General features: G+C 22.4%; 2 protein-coding genes across 2 annotated transcripts; both read right to left on the bottom strand.

The window, feature by feature from the left end:
- Window positions 1-6,878: 6,878 nt before the first annotated feature.
- On the bottom strand, window positions 6,879-9,824 carry LOC145848190 (uncharacterized). Its single transcript, XM_082953839.1, has 6 exons — window positions 9,760-9,824; window positions 9,013-9,092; window positions 8,509-8,607; window positions 8,019-8,207; window positions 7,453-7,566; window positions 6,879-7,119 (listed from the first exon to the last, which is right to left on the bottom strand). Exons 1-6 carry the CDS (start codon window positions 9,803-9,805, stop codon window positions 7,021-7,023), a joined length of 627 nt encoding a protein of 208 aa, XP_082809965.1. The 5' UTR covers window positions 9,806-9,824; the 3' UTR covers window positions 6,879-7,020.
- Window positions 9,825-15,093: 5,269 nt separating this feature from the next.
- On the bottom strand, window positions 15,094-18,076 carry LOC145845258 (uncharacterized). The gene is made up of 6 exons (XM_082952686.1): window positions 18,012-18,076; window positions 17,270-17,349; window positions 16,843-16,941; window positions 16,422-16,658; window positions 15,944-16,060; window positions 15,094-15,618 (listed from the first exon to the last, which is right to left on the bottom strand). Exons 1-6 carry the CDS (start codon window positions 18,055-18,057, stop codon window positions 15,520-15,522), a joined length of 678 nt encoding a protein of 225 aa, XP_082808812.1. The 5' UTR covers window positions 18,058-18,076; the 3' UTR covers window positions 15,094-15,519.
- Between the last annotated feature and the right edge of the window lie 4,577 nt (window positions 18,077-22,653).

Below are 22,653 nucleotides of genomic sequence, written 5' to 3'. Positions count from 1 at the left end.
CATTAGTTTTACCATTTCTTTTTCAAAAAATCAAACAAAGAACTTAACAACATTTTAAAATAAACAAGTGTTTTTTGAATTTCCATTAAAAACATTATTGTTTTTTTGAGTACAAAACTCTATCCGTAATTTAAGGTTTTTTAACATATATTTCTAATGTTATTTGCAAAAAATGCTCTTTATATCACATAAGTAGACTATTATAAAAACACAAATAAAGAGTACAAATCAATACTTTAATTCACTATACAAGCATTGTCTTAAAATTGTATAAAAGTATAACAAAAGTTTATATATTTACTTTAGCGGCAGCACAAACTTTATAATCTTTTTAATAAGATTACTGGTTTCTGTAAAACAAGCAAGACAATTAAATTCAACAAGTATTTTACAAAGTTCTAGTAAAAATGGGTTTGTGGTTTTAGCAAATCTAATAAAAATATAAAAGATGAATAATATAATTAAAATGTTTTATGCTAAAACTATGCAGTAATCATAGTTTATAAGAACAAATTTTAAATTTTGTTTCTTATTATGTAGTTTTATATGTATAAACTATTGTTTTACTTTTGTTTTATTAAAAACTATTTACTTTTTAGTAATTAGTTTTTATTTATTATTTAGCGCGTATATATTTGCTCAAAAGTTAATAAAAAACATTAATTAAAATGAAAAAACTTATTTAAATCATTAATATGTTTTTGTTTAAAATTACCTTAAAAAATTAAACTCGTTAGATGTAATAACGACAACCATTTAATATATACAGTTTCTTTAATATGTTTTACTTTTGTATATTTACATTACTAACATAAGCATTAACACTGTGTTTTACTATTTAAAAGATAAGCTTAAATTACTGATAAACTATAAAACTGATAAAGAATTGTCTCATATATGTTTTATTACCGAAGAAAGTTAACAAACTATTTTATAACTTTCTGTGCCTGTTTTGATTATCGTTTTTTAAATACTTAAATTTTTATCAGCTTTTGCTTAATTTTACTGGAATCGATTTGTTGAAGTTTTTAGTTGATTTAAGCATAAAAACTTGTTTTAGTTATTATAAGTATTAATATAAGTAAAATATAAGAGTTAACAGATTTAGTTAGTTTGTTTTTGTAAAGAAGTAAGCACTAAATAAATGTTTTATATTTTCAATAGTTTATGTAATCAGTATTTTCATAATATTATTTAATTTATTTTTTTTATTTAGAACTCAAATTACCTCATCAATATATAGTAAAAAATTAAAGGTTTTTGAAACAATTGATGTATTGCTACTATAATAAAGAATGACAAGCTATGTATGCAAACGTTTCACTTAATAATTTGTATAGTACCGTAAGTGAAGTGAAGATAATTTTTGATAAATTAAATACAATTAGTTAATACTATTACGATTTCTTGCATAACATATAAACTAAATATAAATACAGTACTCATTTAAAGATTTGGTTTTACGGTTTATTGAAATTACATAAAAGTCAAAAACACTGAAAAAACCATTAAATTGTTCTTAGAGTTTTAACTGCAGCTGTTTTGTAAACTTTATTGTAATTGTAAATAACTTGGATAAAATTTTTGCTAATTGTTCTTTTAAACGACAATTATTTTTTTATCACATATTAAATAGCTTTTATCGTGCTAAACTAAGTTTTTATTTTGAGAAAAACTACTAACTTATCAATATAATTGCTTACTTATTAATATTTCAAAGTCAACTTTACAACTGCACAGTAGTTAAACTTAAAAGTTTACACAATTTGCACAAATTGTATGTTATAGTAAGAAATAATAAACTTTTCGTACACAAAAACTCAGACCTATCACAGAAAAAGTATTTTCCTCTTGAAAATAACATAAAACAATATTTTCTTACTAAATATATTGACTACGCATTGAAACTTATTTAAATACTTTTTGAATTTGTATGTTTTCAGCATAACGACTACGATTTGTTTGTTATAAACATAATGAATTATATTTAAATAAGTATTTTAATGTGCTTACATTTAGTTATGTTTAAGTTGGGTGACTTAAATATTTTATTTTTGAAATATTTTATTGAGCAATACGTTGGTCTTACTGAGTGAACTCTTTAAACCTTCAATAATTTAAAATGATAATTAACAATAATTAATTTTAGGTTTGTTTAAATTTTGTATTTTCTTTTACGAGAATTTATCAAATTATGTTTCTAAATTGATTTTAAAATATAAGAGTTTCAATATTGAAATTTTTAGTTTTAAGATGTTTAGTTATATTTTTTTTTATTTTGTACAGCAGATTGCTTAGTTTTGACTCGTTTAAAAAGAATCTAGGAAACTGTTATAAATACAATTACAACATTTTTAAGCGAAGTGAAATTACATACATTTATAACAAACAGTTCTATACAATACGATTCTACATTTAAAGTAAATTAGTGTAATTATTAACATGGTTAAAACAGATTTAATGAAGAAATAAATTCAAACTAAAGATTCATATACTGAAAAGTATCTATTACAAGTTAAAAAGTTCATTAGTGTATGTTTTTTAAGTTTTGTGTAGTTTATGTTTTTATGAAATAAAAAAAATTTACAAAATAATTATTATAGCAGTTCGATAATCCGTTTAGCGTCGAAACTTAGTAACTGTCAAATCAAAAAAATAGCTTGATCTTTAAAAAATAAATAATATCTTACAAAAGAAAATCTTGGATTCATTTATTACAATGGTTTATGAAAATTAAAACTTTATTGGTAATTTGTTTTATCTATAAAATTCCTAATTGTAAAATTTTCGATTTTAATTAATAAAGTTTTAGACTTCATTTGTTGATGTACTTAATTAAATGGTAATTTTTGTAATAGCTCTTCAATTAGTTCTATATTTAAGTTTTTAAGATGTTTTATTGTATATCATATAGTTTAAAAAATACTTTAGTTTGTTAAACAATTTCAAATCTTAATTGAAAATTTGTATACAAAGGATTTTTAAAATTTTAGCTATTTTAAAACTTTAACTTAACAATATCTTTTTATAATAACTTATGTTTTCTGTTCAACTAAATCTAAAAAATCTTATGTTTATAAAAAGTGCTTAGGGTAGAACTTTGTTTTTTTTTTGAAGCTAATAAGTTTAAATTATCAGTAGTAACTTCAGCAATGGTTTTAATACGATTTAGTTTGTTATAAACAAAAAAATATTACACAACTTTAATAAAAACCGTACGTAACATTGTTTCACGGTTTAAGTGTAAACGATTTTTAATTATCGAAACACACACCAAAAATAAATTAGCAGAAGCTAATTATTATTCCCGGTAGTATGATATTTAAAAGACTTTTTTAATACGAATACTGCGTTTTACAAAACAAAAAAAATGATTCATAATTTACAAAACCTACTAAATATGGTTTTATGGTTTATGCAAAACTTTTGATAAACTTTAAGATAAATTAATCCAATTAAAATATAATTATACTTGTAAAATTATAGATTTGATTATTACTATAAGTTTTAAAAAGAAACGAATCTGAACAATTTTGAAAAAAAAAAGATGATTTTAATAAAAACCAATCACTGGTACATTAACTTTTACAACTTTAAAAATATTTTAAAATATATATGGCAAGTTTTTACACTAATGCATTTAAAATGTTTATACATAATTTTTTTTTGCATATAAAAATTATCATAAAAAGCTAAGTGGTTACTTTTATAAAGTCTAGATTAAAGTAAATTGGTTACTATTAATCTAATAGCTTAAAAAAGGTCTAATAACTATAAAATTAAGCTGCTTATATGTAGAATTATTAATCTTAACTTCGTTAAAAACAAAACACAAAGTATCAAACAATTTTTAAAATTTGTTTATTTTTTCTCAAACCGTTTATTTAATAATTTATATTCTTGAATACTTAAGTATAATCAAAAATTCTTAATGTATGGGTAATACCCGGTTTAATTAATTGTTTATTTAAAATTGGATTATAGCGTTTAATTAGTAGAGCTTCACTTATCAGGGTCTCAAATTTATTTCTACATTCTTTCAAAATTCCAAAATTGTTAACAGTTATTTTTTCATTTTTACAAACATTACAATTGCTAATATGGTCCGATACCGATGTTTTGCCTTTTAAATGTTCTTTAATTCTTTCTACTAATGGTCGTGAAGTGAATCCAATATATTGTATACTCTTATCATAAGAGCATTTATACTCATAGACCACGTTTGATTTTAATTCATGGGGTGTCTTATCTTTATTACTGAAGTAATTGCTTTCTTTTGTTGTGGTAAAAATTACTTTGAATTCTTCGATGTGATTGTTTAGAAGCTTTTCTAGTTTCTTTTTATACTCGATACTAGGTTTTCCAATATAAGGTACCTTTACAACATTTTTGAAGTCTGAGTTACTTAGTTTTGTTTAGTGCAGTCTTTATTAATATTAAGAGACCTTTTAATTATGTCATCAACAAATTTCTTTGGATAACCATTTTTAAAGAATTTTTCTTTTAACTTAAGTATAAGCACTATTTAAAGTAATTCAAGTAAACAAACACATTATAAGACAATTATGACTTTTTATACAAAACTATTGAATTCTTTCTTAATCGAAAATAAAATAAGTTTATTTTTATTGGTAACATACCTTACTATTATTATATTATTAATAGTAATACCAAATTCATCTTAAAAAAATTATAATGGTAAAAGTACAATAGTTTAAAGAAAAATAAATTACATTCACGGATTATATTGATTATTTGATCAAGTTATAAATTTTATTCTAAATTTTACTAATGTAATCTATTAAATCTATAATTTAAAAGATTTACTGATCAAATGTTAGTTTCTCAATAGTTATTTTTATATTATATATAATGGAACAAAAAATACTAGAGTGTGATAATAACGTTTTAGATTTGAGTAAAGAACACTTAGATGAAATTACTAATACAACAACAACCTATCTAAACAAAAACAGTTTTATTATGTCAAAAATATTTTAAGTTTAAGTAGAAGAGTGACAAAAAAGGACTAAAAAACAACTTTCAAAATGAGTTGAAATTAATTTTATTTATTAAACTGTTAAGCAAATATAATACAATAAAATTTTAAATTTCTAAAGTATGAGAGTAATTAATCAAGTAAAATAAAAAAAAACTTGACGCTTTAATAGATATAAATCCTTGTACATCTTATAAAGTGAATATTATTTTTAATGTGTTCATATAAGCGGTAGCACAACTTTTACGGTTTTTTGCATAACAAATAAAAAACAAATTATAAAATACAGTATTCATTTAAAGGTTTGGTTTTACGACTTATTTGATATAAAGAAAAATTTTAAGATTAAAAGATTCGTTAAACAACTTTCAGAGTTTCAAATGACAGCTATTACTTAAACTTTTTTTTTAAGCCTAAGATTTTGAATAAAATTTTTCAGATAATAAAGTTTTAATACATTTATTCTAATCCCAATATGAAAAAAAACATTATCTAGAACCATATGTAATTAAAATTCAACAATATATTTTTTAAACATGTAAATCACAACTTAAATGTATTACAAGCGTAATTGCTTTTAATCTTAGATAAGTGAAATTTTTGTTTAAAGTAGTATAGTAAAAAAATCGTTCTGACAAAGAATCTTTAAGATTGTTAAAATTTTTAAAACTTTAACATTAGTTACGTGTATTTTTTAAATATGTTAAATAAAAAATAAATCCTGAAGTTAATTTAAAATTAATATATTATAAATCAAAACAACATATTAAAGCAATAAACTATTTTTTTAATTAAAAAATAATGCTACCATTTTAAAGAAACTTACAAAAAAAATACCGTAGAAAATATTAAAAAATGCTCTAAGACAGTTACGGATTTATTTAAAAAATTAATTACAATTTAAAGTTTCATCGGTATTTTTTTATATAACGTGATACTTGAAGACTTTATATAGCTTTGTTTCATTACAACCTACTAACAGAACCTTAAAATAAAATTCTACATCATATAAGATAACTGATTAAAAATTTATTCCCTTTAAAAGCTAAATTTGTTTAACAATTCCAAGGAGAGGTTTTAGATTGTGACATTTCCGTATTTTTAAAACTTAGTTGTCAAACTAAAGCCTATGTCCAAAGTCTTACATATAGCAAACGCAAAAACATAAAAAAATTAAAAAACAAAAAAATTTTGGTTTAAATATATTTTTCAAATTATTATTTTTTCATACAAACTAAATTTCTAATTAGAAAGTAACTAAAAAATTCAAAGTTTACAAAGGTAAAAGTTAAAAAAGTAGAAAAAATTTTTACTACAAAGATAATAAATTCAAAACATACTTTACTACTTAGAGCAGTTAAATGTTTTATTTACTAAAATGTGGTTATATTTACACGTTTTTTAGTTAAGTTGTTTTACAACAACAAACCAAACATCTTAAAACACTTTTTTTGATTTTAGAAGTATATTAAGATATGTAAAATAAAAACTGTTTATGTAATACAGTTAAAGTTTTTTTTTTATGAAAATAAAGAATCTAAGAGTATACAAGCTTTCTGAAGAATAATGATGTTTAAGAGCAAAAAAATAAGCTTGTTGGTTCTAAATAACCTATTTTCTCAAATAAATTAAATGATCAAGACGTTGTGGTGATTAAATTATTTAACTTTTAAATAGTTAAAGTTAAGTTAATTAGTTTATCTGTAAAGTTATAAAATAAGGTACTTTTATTAAACAGAGTTCACAAAACTATTGTTGAACCGCTGTTTGTTTATTTATCCTTTTAAAAAAATTATTCAAAGCTTGTTACAACGTGAGTTTGTATTTCTAAAATACTAAAGTCTCAATGTTAAAAAACTATAAGTAATCCTTCCGTTTTATTAAAGTTTGTATGCGATTATTTTATAAACAAAACAGACACTTTAATTAAAGTTTATAATAAGTTGATTGAAAACAATTTTATAGCATGTTTAAACGTTTAAAGTTTTAGTGCAATTGAATTAAACTATAATATTATGAAGTTAAATTGACAAATAGCCATAAACATCTCTGAGTTCTAACTTTCCGTCCCTGCCTCTGAACATGAGGGCGTGGCTGTAATCATATTCACCTTCCGCAAACTGTTTTTTTGTTTAATTTTGTGTATAAGAAATTTATAAGTTTAAATATTTAAATTAAATTGTTGTAGTGTAACAAGTTTTTACTTTAGCTATATTTGTTAAAGTTAGTATTATAAGTTGGGTAAATATCTAAATTTAATACTTGTAAACTTAAAAAAAAATCTATATTTTATACTTAAATACTTAAAATTAAACTGCATTTGATTTGAAACGATTAAAAGTTATTTTTATTTAGATTTTTGATACTTTTTACCCCTTTTATATGTTGTATTAAATATTAAATAAATTTAGCAAAAAATATTTTTTGTATATTTAAATGTTTATCGTACTAACTCCTATTTCAAAGAACATTCCTTTTTCGGCTTTCTGTGTTCGATATTCATGTGCTTCAAATGCAATTCTTTCATAAATTTCATATCCCAAATGTTGCTTAATTTTATCTTTGAACTGTATTGAGATTATCATTTTATTATAATATAATTTAGCAGTACAAGCCTTAACGTATAAAAATAGTTTATCTTTTAAAAGGTTACCAACTTATTTTTATGTTCGTGGACATTTACATGTAGTTTAATATTTTCTGATAACTCTAAGATAATAAAAAGTATTAAGTCTATTATTTTCCTTTCTTAAAACAAAAATGCAATGTTATCAAGGTTTTTTGCAAAAACTACTAAAACTATTTCTCCAAATCAAAGTGTTTAAGTTTTAAGATGGAATAAAAAGGATTATGTTTTTAATACTAAAGTTTTTTTTGAATTTTTATAGCACAAAAACTTACACTTGTCAAATAAAACTGTTTATAATTCTAATGTGACAAGTATTTACCTATTTTGCAGAAATAAAACTGTTAAATATAGAGTATTTGTAAGTTTAGTTACAAATTTAAAAACCATCACCTGGTCCAACATGTTTTGGACTTTCTTATTGGGCGTCTTAACTACACCGAAATTGTTTGGATTGAAAAACATGCTTTCTTTGAAAAATGGCAAATTTCTACTCCTCATGAAACCAGTGAACTTTGCTTGCTCTTCCATCAGTGGCTTGAAAACTTTGATCGTCACAAACTCATCGTCGTCAACTTGCAGCTAAAATTAATTTTTTTTTTGTTATTAGCTTTTTAATGAACATTTTTAAATAAAATAAGTTTCTAAATAACGTAGCTTAAAAACAGTAAAACGTTTTATGAGCTGTTGAAAGTGGTTTTTGTTTAGTGAAAGTATTACTTAAATTCTAAACCGTCAAACTCGACAAAAAAACACGAAAAAAAAGTTGCTTTGAATTACGAAGTGAATTAAAACAGGAGAAGTTTTTTTCAAGTTGTAAGTTATAGTTTAATTCAAAATTGTAATAAACCATAAAACTGATTTTAATTAGAAAAAAAATCACTTTAATTCTGTAGTTAGTACCGGCAACAACTTGTTCTTCAAATTCAATTGCTTTGTACATTGTCCTGCCTTTATACCTCTTTTGCACTCTGGATTTGACCTTGAGTAAAAATTAGATAAAAATAACTGTTTTTCAAAACTAGTTTAAAGAATCTAAGGTGTTAAATTTCTAAAAAAAAGTAAAAAAACCGTAGGTAATTAAAATTTTTTACATCTTTATAGAAAGTAAACTTAAAATCAATAACTTTTTTGTGTACTTTGTATGTTCACTAGTTTCTGTGTTATAGAGGAAACTTTTTATCAAGTTTAAAAATTACTATGCCTAAACTTTTCGATGCAACCTTTTACTAATTGTGAAAATTTTTAAAAATATTTTCTCGTTTTATAGTTTCTAGCTACCTCGAAAATTTAAATTAGGAAAAAACAAATAGCTCCGATGTATTCTCAGATTCACAATAAGTAAGTTTATAAGTTTTATTAGCAATTTATTATATATTTTTACAACCTCATCAGCAATTGTTTGAATATATTCGTTTGCTGCTTTCACTTCACTAAAGCCGCCAGTGATACTCAGACACTCAGAAGCTTAAAAACATAAATGCAGGTTTAATTTTAAATACATTCAGTTCTTGTGTGAGTTTAATTTTTTAGATAGCTTAAGTGGTTATTTTAAAGGCAATAACTAAATGCGTACAAATAACATTTTGTTAAAAAGTATACTCAACGTAACTTTATATTCTTACTTTTGTTTATTCTTAAGAATGCTTAAACGTAAGTAATATACATTTAACTACTTACGTCAGTTTTGACTAGCTTTTTTTAAATCTTATTTTTATTTGGTCGTTTATTTATAAAAAAAGTAAGATAAATTACGATAATATCTTTTCTCTAAAAGAAAATAATCAGACAAACTAAACATGTTTTACTTACTTAATTAAAAGTTAAAAACTTGATTTTAGACGAATTTCATTAACTGTTATAAAACTTGCATTCGTAGCTAATCGTTTATTGAATTTATTTCGCCCACATCAAATAAGCAGAAGTTTAAATTTTTTATATATATTAAACAGCATAATTTGTTTTACAAGTAGTAGTCTAAAAGTGAAAAAGTGCTTTTTTATATAAAGTTTAAAATGTTATTAAAAAAATATAAATTGAATTTTGTTACTTGTTTGTACAAATTTTTAAGAAAAGATTAAATAGATTCTCTGAATTATTACTTAAGAGCTAATAAGTTAATAAGTTAACTAACCTTTTAGAAGCAGTGCAAAACTGCAAAACATTAAACAAATTTTCATGTTGTTTTTTTAAACAGCTGCAATAAAATAAAGTTTTAAAATTTCTTGCTCGAAAATTTTTATCTGCATTTTTAAATCTTTTAGTTTTTAATAATTTATTTAAATTTGTTTTACAACTTATAATTGTAAAGAATTAAAGAGAAAAGCTTTTTTTAAACAACGAAGAAAAATAAAAGTTTTCCATACAATTAAAGTCTATTTTTTGTTTGTATTGTATAGAAATTAAAACAGCTGCAATATATATTTTTTTAATAAAAATCCTAAGGGCAGATCGTTGTAATGAGAAAAAAAGCAATTGTATGTAAATTTGTAGGTAACTGATTTTACATAAGGATTACAAAACATTTTATCAGACCACAAGTCTTCAGTAGACAAATTATTGACTTCATTATTTAGTCTACCAAAGGCTTGTGGTCTGATAATCGAAATGGTATGATCAAACCTTTATGTAAGGGTTTTAAAGGTTATACCTGATAGAATAACGGCGGTTAGCAAAACAAACAAACTCGTGTATTCAGCATAATGAATTTTACGCAATAAAGTTTTACGGTTAATCTAAGTTAATTTAATCTTTTAAGTTAAGCAAGGCTTTATTTTTAAAGCTATTTTGTTGAAGTTTAAAAAACAAACTAATATTTTTTTTATAAAAATTCTATTTCTTAAAAAAAATATTTTTTGTTATGATAAAAAAAAAAAATTATTTTACATTAGCGTTTAAAAGTATAAACGTTTTAAAGTTAAATTCTTTATGTCTTTACGTTAAAAATATTTTTGTTACTACTTTTATATTACTAGGTTAATAAGCTTTTATTATATGTGTATATTATACATACAATTTTTATAGTTTAATATTTAAAATGTCCTTCTGTAACTTATTTTTTTTGATAAAAATACTGAGAAACAACATTTAATGCTTATGGTATAATGCCTTTTTTTAAATATAGTTATTTTAATTTGATTATGTTTAACTTAAAATGGTTTAAATAAAGTTTACTAAAGTAAAAAATTAAAAAAAAATTTGAGTAAACATGACTTGAAACAAACATAAGATTTGATAATTACTAATTAACTATAAAAATAAAAAGTATGTTTTAAGAAAAGCGGATTTTCGATATATTTTTTACCATCTCTTTAAAAAAATCAAATAAACAATTTGAAAAAATTTAAAAATAACAAGAGTTTTTCAAGTTTTGAAATTAATAATATTTACTATTTTTTAAGTACAAAACTCTATCCGTAAATTAAGCTTTTTTAAAATATGTTTATAATGTCTTTCGCAAAAAATTCTCTTTATATTACATAAGTGAACTATTATAAACGAAACTATTAAATAATACAAATTAATATGTCACATCACTATGCAATCATTGTCTTAAAATTGTGTAAAAGTATCACAAAAGTTTATATATTTACTTTAGCGGCAGCTCATACTTTATAATCTTTTTAATAAGGTTACGGGTTTCTGTGAAACAAGCGAAACAGTTAAATTCAACAAATATTTTACAATGTTCTAGTAAAAATTGGTTTGTGGTTTTTAGCAAATCTAATGAAAAGTTTTAAAGATGAATAATATTATTAAAATGTTTATTTGATATCGTTTTATGCTAAAACTATACAGTAATCATACTTTATAAAAACAAATTTAAATTTTTTTTCTTATTAAATAGTTTTATATATATAAGCTATTATTTTACTTTTGTTTTATCAAAAACTGTTTACTTTTTTTTACTTTTTAGTAATTAGTTTTTATTTATTTTTTAGCGGGTATATATTTACTCAAAAGTTATTATAAAACATTAACTAAGATGAGAAAACTAATTTATATCATGAATATGTTTTTGTTTGAAATTACCCTAAGGAATTAAACTCTTTAGATGTAATAACGACAACTGTTTAAAATAGACAGTTTGTTTGATATGTTTTATTTCCGTACATTTACATCAGTAACATAAGCATTAACACTGTGTTTTAAATTTAAATGATAAGCTTAAATTACTGATAAACTATAAAACTGATAAAGAATTGTCTTATTTATGTTTTTTATCAAAAAAAGTTAATAAACTATTTTTGTACCTTCTGAGACTGTTTTGATTATCGTTTTTTAAATACTTAGATTTTTATTAGCTTTTGCTTAATTTTACTGGAATCGATGAAGTTTTTTTCTTTTGATTTAAGCGTACGAACTTCTTAAAGTTATTATAAGTTTTGATATATCACTAAACAAAGTAAGATATAAGAATTAAGCGTTTAGTTAGTTTGCTTTTGTTAAGTCGTAAGCACTATACAATTAGTAATAAAATTTTAATATTTTTATTATTTTATATAATCAGAGTTTTCAAAATATTATTTGATTTAAGTTTTTTTTTTAGAACTCAAATTACCTCATAAATATATAGTAAAACAATTGAAGGTTTTTGAAATAATTGATATGTTGCTACTACAATAAAGAGTGATATGCTATGTATGCAAAATCTACACAGAAATATTTGTATAGTATTGTAAGTGAAATGAACATAATTTGTGATAAACTTAAGTTCTAGTACAATTATTTGGTCATTACTCTTTCTAAGTATAAGGTTAAAACCTGGTATGTAACGAATTTATAATTCAAATTATAATATTTACAAAATCATTAAACACTTTAACTAAAGTATTACTATATTGTACAATAAAGATATAAAAAAAAAAAACCTTTTTAAGTTTTACAATTTCCTCACATGAATTTTTTAACTGTATTGCGAAAAAGATCTGTTGATGTTATAAAAAATATTAAATTAGATTTTCTTAATATATAAAATAAAGTATATACAATTATTTAAACAGTTTACTTTAAATAATAAATTATTATAAAGATTTTTTTTCATGTTTAAGCCCTGCTAGTCTATTGGATGCTAAACTTAACTATTTTTATAATAACAAAGAAAACATTTAAAAAATAAACTTTTTAGTGTTGAAAGTTACTATATAAAATAGTTGATTTTTAGATAATTAAAGCATTTTTACTGCATTTTATATGTAACGGGCCAATGTTTCTAGAAAAATTTGATCGCGGCCCCCAATGTTAAGTTGCAATGTTTTATTTAAAACCCCAATGTTTAACTAGTAAACCAGGTTGTTTATATATCAACAAAGAGCTTTTAGCTCATTTTACAGTTTAAAAAAGAATAAAACAATGTTAGTAGAGATTCTTTGCAATTAGACAGAAGATTTTGGTTAAAAACTTTTAGAAGTCTTTTATACTCATTGTAAAATATACTTGTTAATTTGTGAACAGAATACTTTATTTACTGTTCAAGGGTTTTTAAGTTTAGAATGCACTGAAGAAGAATTTTGTATTTTATAGTTATCTATGTTTAAAAATAAAATAATTTTATAAAACTATATACCATAATATCATAAATTACTATGTTAATTTTTATAATTTTTCAATTTTAATGACAATTTTAATTTATAAAACAGTACATATTTAGTTTTAGTCAATAAATAAGTTTAAAATAGTTTAATGCTCAACATAATTAAACCCTTATGGTAAACATCTTCACTATCAATTTTAAAATGTAATATATGCATATAAACGCTGTAACGCAACATTTGAACGAGTTAATAAGTTTACAGTTTTTTACATAACATATAAACAAGTTATAAATTACAGTAATAATTTAAAGATTTGGTTTTATGGTTTATTGAAATTAAATAAAAGTTCAAACTTTGAAAAATCCGTCAAACTAATTTTAAAGTTTTAAATGCAGCTATATATTTTTTTTAAATATTTTGAATTCATACTTGCTAATTGCATCTTTTAAACAATGCTAAGTTTTTTATCATATAAAAGCCAGCTGTTATCGCACCAAACTCGGTTTTTATATTAAAAAGAGTACTAAACATATTAATTTATTTGTTTACTTTTTAATATATTAAAATCAACTGCAGTAGTTAAAAGTTCACACAATTTGCACAAAATTTATGTTTTATTAAGGAATAACAATTTCTTTCTACACAACAATTCAGAAATATCACACAAAAGATATTTTATTAATAAAAATAACACAAAACATCATTTTCTTAATGAAATATCTTGATTACGCATTGGAACTTATTCAAAGAGTTTGTAACTTATTACGTTTCTTCATAAACTCGACGATTTTTTGCTATAATAATTGTGTAGATAACTTGAATGTATATTTTTTGAAAAAATTATATACAGTTATACGGTGGAGGTTTATTGAACAAAATCGGCAAACTTACAATAACTCAAATGGTAGTCATTTTTAGGCTTACTTAAAGTTGTTTATTTAAATTAATGAGAGTTTATCAAACTATGTAATTACATTTACTTTTTTAATTTAAAAATTTCATAGTTGAATATTTTAGTTTTAAGATGTTTGATTATAGTTTTGTATATTTTTTAATTAAATTGCTTAGTTTTGACTAGTTAAAAAAATTTAAAAACTGTTTTAAATACACTTACAACTTTTCAAAAATATATAAAAATCATACACATTTATTACAAACAGTTTTCTGCAAAACAACTCTATAGTCAAAGTAAATAAGTTTGGTTTTTAACATGGTTAAAACAGATTTAATAAAGAATAAATTCAAGCTAAAGATCCATTACTAAAAAATATTTATTTTAAAATCAGACAGTTCTAAATATAACAATATTTTTTATTAATTTTTGCGTAGTTTGTTTATTTATCAAAAAAATATATTAAAATTTAATTTTGATAATCCGTTCAGTAGTGTGATTTAGTAACTGCCTCAATTTGTAAAAAACATTTTGATATTAGTTTGATTTATTAAATACTAATAATATTTTACAGAGACATTTTTTGCAATCACTCATTACAATGGTTCATTAAAATCTAAACTTGATTGATAATTTGTATTTTCTACAAAAATCCTAATTGTAAACTTTGCAATTTAAAACAAAAAGTTTGACACTTTATTTTTTGATGTACTTAAGTTATAATGTAATTTTTAGATAGCTCCTCAATAATTTTAAAATTTAAGTTTTTAAATTATACTATTGTACATCAAAAAGTTTAAAATTTGTTTGACTTGTTTTATTATAATCTGAAACTCAAGCAAAAACTTGTTTTAATTTATGTTATAAAATTATTTTTATTCTTAAATACAAATGTTCTTAAATATTTATATAAAAAGTTTAAATTTTCTAACATTTAAATACTTTTATAAGAACGTAGCTAAAATATAGCTCAAAAAATTAACATACTGTACACGATTACAAAAAAAAGTAAATCGTTTTTTGGGTTTTATTATTTTTCATTTTAATTTTTTTTTTTTAGTAAAAACATATTTTAAAAGCTTTTAAAAATTTGAAATATGTAAAACTGCTAAATGAAGGTTATATTTTAAGCACAAAGATACCTAATTTTTAATATATTTCACAATATTAACCTTTTAAGTGTTATAACTAGGTTTTAATGCGAAAGAAGAATAATAGTACTAACAAAAAATTATATTAAAACAATAAAATAAACGTTATAAAACGAGTTATTTTTGGATTGCAAATTATATTGATAAATTTAAACGTGTACATTAATTAGCAAGTGCAGTTCACTTAATTTGTAATATTTTGTTTAAAAAACTAACACTTTATTTTAAGTTCATGGGAATTTTAATCAAAATAGTGTACTGCAGATCAAAACGATTAAAGTTTAAGCGCATTGAAAAACATTCTTAATATGTTGACGTTAAATTGAGACATAGCCGTAAGCACTTCTGAATTCTAACTTTCCGCCCTTGCCTTTGAATATAAGAGCTTTGCTGTAATCGTAGCTGTTTTCCCAAAACTGTTTTATTTATTTGTTATTTGTTTTAGAACTTTATAAGTTTTTAATTTTTCTATCTAATAAATTTCGTAGTTTAAAAAAGTTTTACCTTAGCATTAGTTATTTAAGTTAATATTATCGGTTCAGTAAAAATTGTAGTTTCAAGCTGGAAAATATTAAGAAAATTACTCCATTGAACAAATACATGCATATATCTGAATTGCTTTTTTTGTTATATACAAATTAAGTTTTTTTTTATTTTCATTATATTGTTTATTTTTCTTTACTTGTTTTTATATTACGTATAAAGGAATTAATCTTTTTGTTCAAAACTAATCTCACTAACGCTTATTTCATAAAAAATTCCGTTTTCGGCTTTCTGTGTTCGATATTCATCTGCTTCAAATACATGACCTTTATAACTTTCATGCAAATCTAAATCTTTGAAAATTTCATCTTTGAACTGTATTTAAATTATTATCTAGTTTAAAATAGTCTTTTAGTACAAAATTTAACTTATAAAAACAACTTATTATTCCAAAGATTACGATTTTCTTACTTATGTTTGTTGATAGTTATTTATAATTAAAAATTTATTCTATATCTAATGCTAAAATTAATAAAGCATTATTTTTTTATAAAACTTTATGATGAAATAATAAAAAAAGATATGTTTTTTTATGCTAAGATATTTAAAATTTATAGCGCTAATACTTAGATCTGTTATACCTCTTATACGTGGCAACTCTTTATCTACTTTCGACTAAGTTAACTAATCAAACTAATAGCATGTGCAGTTTTAACACAAACTTAAAAACTCTGACCTCTTCTAACATCATTTGGACTTTCTTGTTAGCCTTCTTATTCTCGCTAAAGTTGTCGTACGGGTTAAACATATTATACAGTTTCTCCATTTTCGGTGGTTTCGGTATCCAAATGGTCATTTTCTTCGGATTGTGCGGATTATTTCTGCTCCCCATGAAACCCATGAACCTCGCTTGCCCTTCCATCAGCGGCTTGAAAACTTTGATCGTCACAAACTCATCATCGTCTACTTGCAACTAAAATTTTGAACAATTTTTATCGATATTTTCGTTAAGATTTTATTCATGCTTGACATAGAGTTACTCTATAATACAAAACATACTTATAGAACTGTAAAAAGTTTTTTAAGTTGTAAGTTAAAAGTTTAAACCGAAAATGTTATAATCTATAAAATTTATTTAAACTAGAAGAAAAAATCACTTTAATTCTGTAGTTAGTACCGGCAACAACTTGTTCTTCAAATTCAATTGCTTTGTACATTTTCCTGTCTTTGTACCTCTTTTGCACTCTGCACTTGACCTTGAGTAAAAGTTTAAAATTAATCATACAATATAAGCCGTTACGTGTCTAATAAACTGCAAAAAATGATTTTATTTTTTTTTATCCTTATAGAATAAATATCAATAAACTTTTATGTAGTTATCAGCATGTTCATTTTTTTTTGTTTTAAAAGACATATTTGAAAAAGTTAAATACGTAACTATTGAATTTTTCAATGGAAACATGTTGTGATCTTTATAATACTTTGGATATAGCTACCTCAAAACTATAAATTAGAATAAAATAAATATTTTTGACAATAAGTAAGTTTAAAAGTTCAATTAGCAAAATATAATTTATTTTTCACCTCATCAGCGATTTTTTGAATATAATCGTCTGCTACTTGCACTGCACTAAAACCACCAGTGATACTCAGACATTCAGAAGCTTAAAAACAGAAATGTAGGCTTATTTTAAAATATATTCAGTTCACGATGAATTCACTTTTTAAAGTAGCTTAAGTAGTTATTTTACGGACAATGAAAAGTGCCCATACCAATAATAAGTTGTTAAAACGTATACTCAACGTAATATTATATTTATGTTTATATTATTATTTTCAGATCGTACAGTTAACTACTTACACCGATTAGATTTATTTATTTTTAAATTCCTTAGTCTTAGCCATTTTTTATCTATAAAAATTAGTCATTACAACAATATTGTTTTTCTGAAAGTAAGTATTCAAACAATAAATACATATTTAAATTTCCTGCTTGAAAATAAAAACATTATCTGTCAATAAATTTCATCAACTTTTATAAAACTTGCAATCGTAGTTAAGCGGTCGTTATATAAGCTTAAAGTTAAAATTCGACAACATTATTTAAGCAACTTTAAACATACTTTACATGTTTAACATCGTCATTTATTTTACAAGCATTACTAACTTAAAAATCAAAAAATGCACAAATAAAAATAATTTTAACTATTATTGACTAAGTATAATTTAAAATTAGTAACGGATTTATGTAATTTATTGTAAGAAATAATTCAATAAATTTTGTGAATTTTTACTTTAAAACTATAAAGTTGATAAATAAACTAACCTTTCAGAAGCAGTGCAAAACTGCAAAACATCAAACAAATTTTCATGTTGTTTTATTAAACAGCTGCAATAATACAAAGCTTTTAAATTTCTAACCAAGTATATTTTTCACATTTTTGACGCTTTTAAGCTTTTAATACTTTATTTTTAATTTGTTTCACAACAACAAAGTGTAAAGAATAAAAGAAATAAAATAATTTTAAAATAATAAAAAAAAATATTTCTCAAAGTCTACCAAACTATTAAAGTCTATTTTTTTTTCGTATTGTATAAAAATAAAAACACCTGCAATATATATAACATAATAAAAAAAACCTAAGGGCAGAACGTTGTATTGAAAAGAAGGCAGTTGTATTCAAATTTATAGGTAAACAACTTTACATAAGTTTGATCATTGCAAATCGATCATCAGACCACAAGCCTTCGGTAGACTAACAAATAACTTTAGTCTTGAAAGGTCTGTGATCCGAAGGCTTGTAGTCTGATGATCGAATTGGTATGATAAAACGTGTATGATAACTTTGCTAACAGGATTACGGCAGTTTGGAAAACAAACAAAAGTTTGTTGTTCATTACATTATTCAAGTCTTACGCAATGTAGTCTTACGATACAGTTGAAAATTAAAATTATATTTTAAACTAAAAAACTTTGCAAACGAACTCTAGTTTCTGAGTTATAACAATAAACTGTGTTATCTAAAAAAAATCTTAATGCTTTCTAGAAAAATTTACTCTTATAATAAACTTATAGTTTTCGTATTCATACAAAAATCAAATGGTTTTATTTTATATTTAAACTTAAGTTCATTTTTTGATGCCTTTACATTGAACTATTTTTTTGCACTTACTTTTATATACTATGTTAAAAAATTTTAAGAGTACTTATAGTTTGCTTAATTCAATGTTTAAGTTTTTTTTCTATGATTTGTCTTCTAAAAAAAGTATAAAAAACAAAGAAATATTTATCTTTTAAGGCTAATTTTATATATATTTATTTTAGTTTAGTTAATTTAAGTTTTGAAGTGATTTGAAAAAAGTTTACGTAAAATGGCAAATTAAAATTTCATGGTAAAACTAAATTATAAAAATAATACTGAAAACAAACACAATGTATTACAAAAACCAAATACTTAAAAAATAAGACTAATTAACACCAATTACTTTTTTTTATGAAGTTATCTGCATTTTGATTCAAAAAACTTATTTAAATATATACAAAGTGTTTCTATAAATTATAAAAAGAATTGTCTACAACAAAATAGCTGATTGAAAATCATGTTTTAAAGTTATTTAAATTTTTATGCAACCTTTACAATTTCTCGTTCGTAAACTTAAATAAAAAACTACAAAAATTTAGAATTGACAAGAATTTTATAGTTTTGATACACTATTATTTGGTATTTTTTAAAGTAAAAACTTTATGTGTAAGTTAAGCTGTTTTACGTACGTTTTTAATGTCTTTTGCAGACGTTTTCTTTATAATACATAAGTAAATTATTTATTAAATTAATTATAAATTAAATTGATACTGAATACTAATTTAGATGTTTAATTGATATGCAATATTTGTCTTAAAATTGTTTAAAGTACCACAAAAGTTTATACAACTACATTTGCGGTAGCATAAATTTTGTAACAGCTTTAATGCGATTACTGATTGCCGCAAAATAAGCGTGATAATTAAATTTAACAGATTATCTATAAAATTCTAAAAAAAAGGCATCATGGTTTATTACAAACTGATGACAAGTTTATAGTTGAATAATCTAATTTGAAAAGTCTTTTAAAAGTACTTTTATTGTCACAAGTATACATTAGTTGTATTTATAAAAAACAATTCTAGTTTTTTTAATCTTTATTATACATTGTTTTACTTCAGTACTAAGGCGCAAAAATATTTTTGTTTTTAATTTTATAATTATTTTATAACCAAACATATAATGGTAAAAAGTTAACCTTAAACGACCATTAACTTTAATAATAAATTGAAAGAACACTGATTTACTTTCTACTATTTTTTTAATACAAAGATTAAAACTGATAAAATGGAACAACAAAAACCAAGCAAAATATTCAAAATACTAGAAATGCTTTTCTTATATATATTTACGTTTTTAACATACGCATTGACAATTCAAATTTTTTCTGTACAAAAAAGAAAACGCAATTTGCTTGGTACAAAAACTGGTATAAGTGTTTCTTATGAAGATTAAATTTATAACTGCTAGATAAAAAAAATGTTTTTAATTTTTTCTTAAACTACTAGAACACGTTAAATTAATTAATTCATAGTGTTTGTAGTAAAAAAGTCATTAGTTACTACTCTTTAACTAATTCTTTTAATTTCTGAGTTTTATTTGTAACTGTGTACATATAAACCAAACGAAATTCTTTTGGAAAATACTCGATATTCATTTGTAAATATTGTAACAAAATGCATTATTTAAACTCACACAATTTTGGTTAGGTCGACTTGATAAAGTGCGTTTTAATCTGTTGGACAAAAATAAGTTATTGATCCAGAAATTTCATAAAAAATAACGAAATATTTTTGCTGGAGAAAAAAACAAAAATATTTCAGTTGAAAATTTTTGATTAGGCTAAGCGCTTACTAAACTGGAAAACTCTTGCTAGAGTTCTTTTATAAAAGAAATACAGAACAGCCGCAGTGTTTTATTTAAAGTTTAAAATTAAAAACAAAGACAAAGTTAATAGAGAATATTTTAACTAATTTATTGAGTTTTGTTGAAAAATATTTTTTTTTATATTCGATGTAATTTAAATGTATAAACCTAGTGAAAACAGAATATTTCCTTCAATGTTATGTTGTTTAAGCTTTTTCATTCTAGTATGCACTTAAGTAGACATACACATTTGTTAATTAACTAAATTCAGAAATAAAACTATCTTTTAGTCATAAATCACAATTTCAAAAGTTATTGTGTTTATTTATAACAACTTTCAAATTTAATGATAATAGTGACGTACAAAAAAGCTTTTTAAGTAATAAAAAAGCCACAATAATAGGACTTTACAATTTAGACGTATACTAAAATGGATGCAAGGAATATTAACATCATTATTTAATTTATTCAGTGATTTAAATAAGTATTAATTGATTTTATATCTAATCATATACAAAAAAACGGGGCTAACAAATTTATAAACTACACAAATCATGCAAAATTTTTTCTAAAAATTTCCAATCGAAAATTTAAATTTAGTAATTTTAACACTATTAAGTTCTAAACTATCTACTTATAAACATATCTACTCGTTTCTACAATTTTCACTCAAAATAGCCAATGTAAAAACAACAAGGAACCACTACACATCAGCAAACTGATAGTTTTAAATACTAAATTATTCGCACCTATCCTCATTTCCTGCAAATAAAAAAAAAATAATAAAATTATATTCTTTTAACACGATTGGTCTGTTAAAATTATAAAAAAGTTTTGACAAGGTAGCGTAAGCGACTAATTGAAATTATAGTTGTTACAATTTTGTATTAATTTAAAAATTAGAAATTTAAATGTAGGATTTGGACGAGAATAAATCTTAAGAATAAATTTGTTGAAAAAATTATATATAACTACGTATAGAAAAAATTTTTAAGCGTATAAACTACTTTAAAAATCTTAATGTATTTTTGTATAGTTTGATATTTCTATTTTGATTTAAGTTTTGTAATAAGCTTGTAAATATTAGTTTAGAAATTTGTACAAACCTCTCTTAATTTTTCATTTCTAACCTTTGTGTTGTTTGTAGTTTCAACTATTTTATCAAGAACATAACGAACTTCTGAACTTTGTCGATAAATCTTCAAAAATTTTAAATTAAAAATAAAAGTTCATAGCTAACACAAATACAGTTTTGTTATATAAAGTTAGTTAATTCGTAGTGATACTCTGTTAACTTTGTAATAAATACTCATTTAAAACTCTATAAAAGTGTTATTTTATATAACGTGTGAAGTTAAATGTTCTTTTATAGTTTTACAACTCAAACTAACTTATATTTAAACTTTATTTTATATAACCTATGTTGTAATAAAAGCTAATACACTTTATACAATAAACTCACACGTTCGCTTATAAATGCTTGTTTACATTTAATATCAGCGAGTTTTTGTTTTACTCTTGCTATTTCATCTGACATTGTTTCTCCAACTACAATTTCCTCATCTTCTAGTTTAAACTGGTAAATGATTTGTAGGTAAAACTTTCATATGCTCATTTTTTGTTATTAATGTTTTAAAAACTATATGGGGCATGGTATACATAATTTATTTTAGAAAAGTATTTTACCTTGACTAAAGTAAAAAATAAATACCAATTTTTTGTTTAAAAAAGCTGTAAATTTAATTTAAATGTTTTTTAATAAACTGTGTGTTTATCACTAACTACTAGTCAGCGTCTGGTTTAGTATTTTTCTTAAATTATAAGACAGTAAAGTTTATAAAATTTATCTAAATCTAGTTTTCAGTTTAAATAATAAAAACTACATTAAACTCATATTAAACTTTTACTGGATTATTTCACACATATAAAATTTATGTTTTTAAATGTTTACCTTATTTTCTTCACAAGAGAAATACACATCTTCATCAGTATCACTATCCTCAGTTATTTCACTGAAAG

Source organism: Thalia democratica, chromosome 1, assembly GCF_965202585.1.
Source record: "Thalia democratica chromosome 1, ktThaDemo2.hap1.1, whole genome shotgun sequence".
NCBI lineage: Eukaryota > Metazoa > Chordata > Thaliacea > Salpida > Salpidae > Thalia > Thalia democratica.
Note: the sequence above shows the minus strand (reverse complement) of the source record. Positions and strands in the feature narration are given on the sequence as shown.

Coding starts and splice junctions, on each gene's coding strand:
- LOC145848190 (XM_082953839.1), bottom strand. CDS start 9,805: ATGAAAATTTGTTTAATGTTTTGCAGTTTTGCACTGCTTCTAAAAG. Junction 8,208..8,508: donor GTACTAACTACAGAATTAAA/GTGATTTTTTTT, acceptor AATTAATTTTAG/CTGCAAGTTGACGACGATGA. Junction 7,120..7,452: donor GAATGTTCTTTGAAATAGGA/GTTAGTACGATA, acceptor ACAAAAAAACAG/TTTGCGGAAGGTGAATATGA.
- LOC145845258 (XM_082952686.1), bottom strand. CDS start 18,057: ATGAAAATTTGTTTGATGTTTTGCAGTTTTGCACTGCTTCTGAAAG. Junction 17,350..18,011: donor TTTTGCACTGCTTCTGAAAG/GTTAGTTTATTT, acceptor TCTGTTTTTAAG/CTTCTGAATGTCTGAGTATC. Junction 16,659..16,842: donor GTACTAACTACAGAATTAAA/GTGATTTTTTCT, acceptor TCAAAATTTTAG/TTGCAAGTAGACGATGATGA.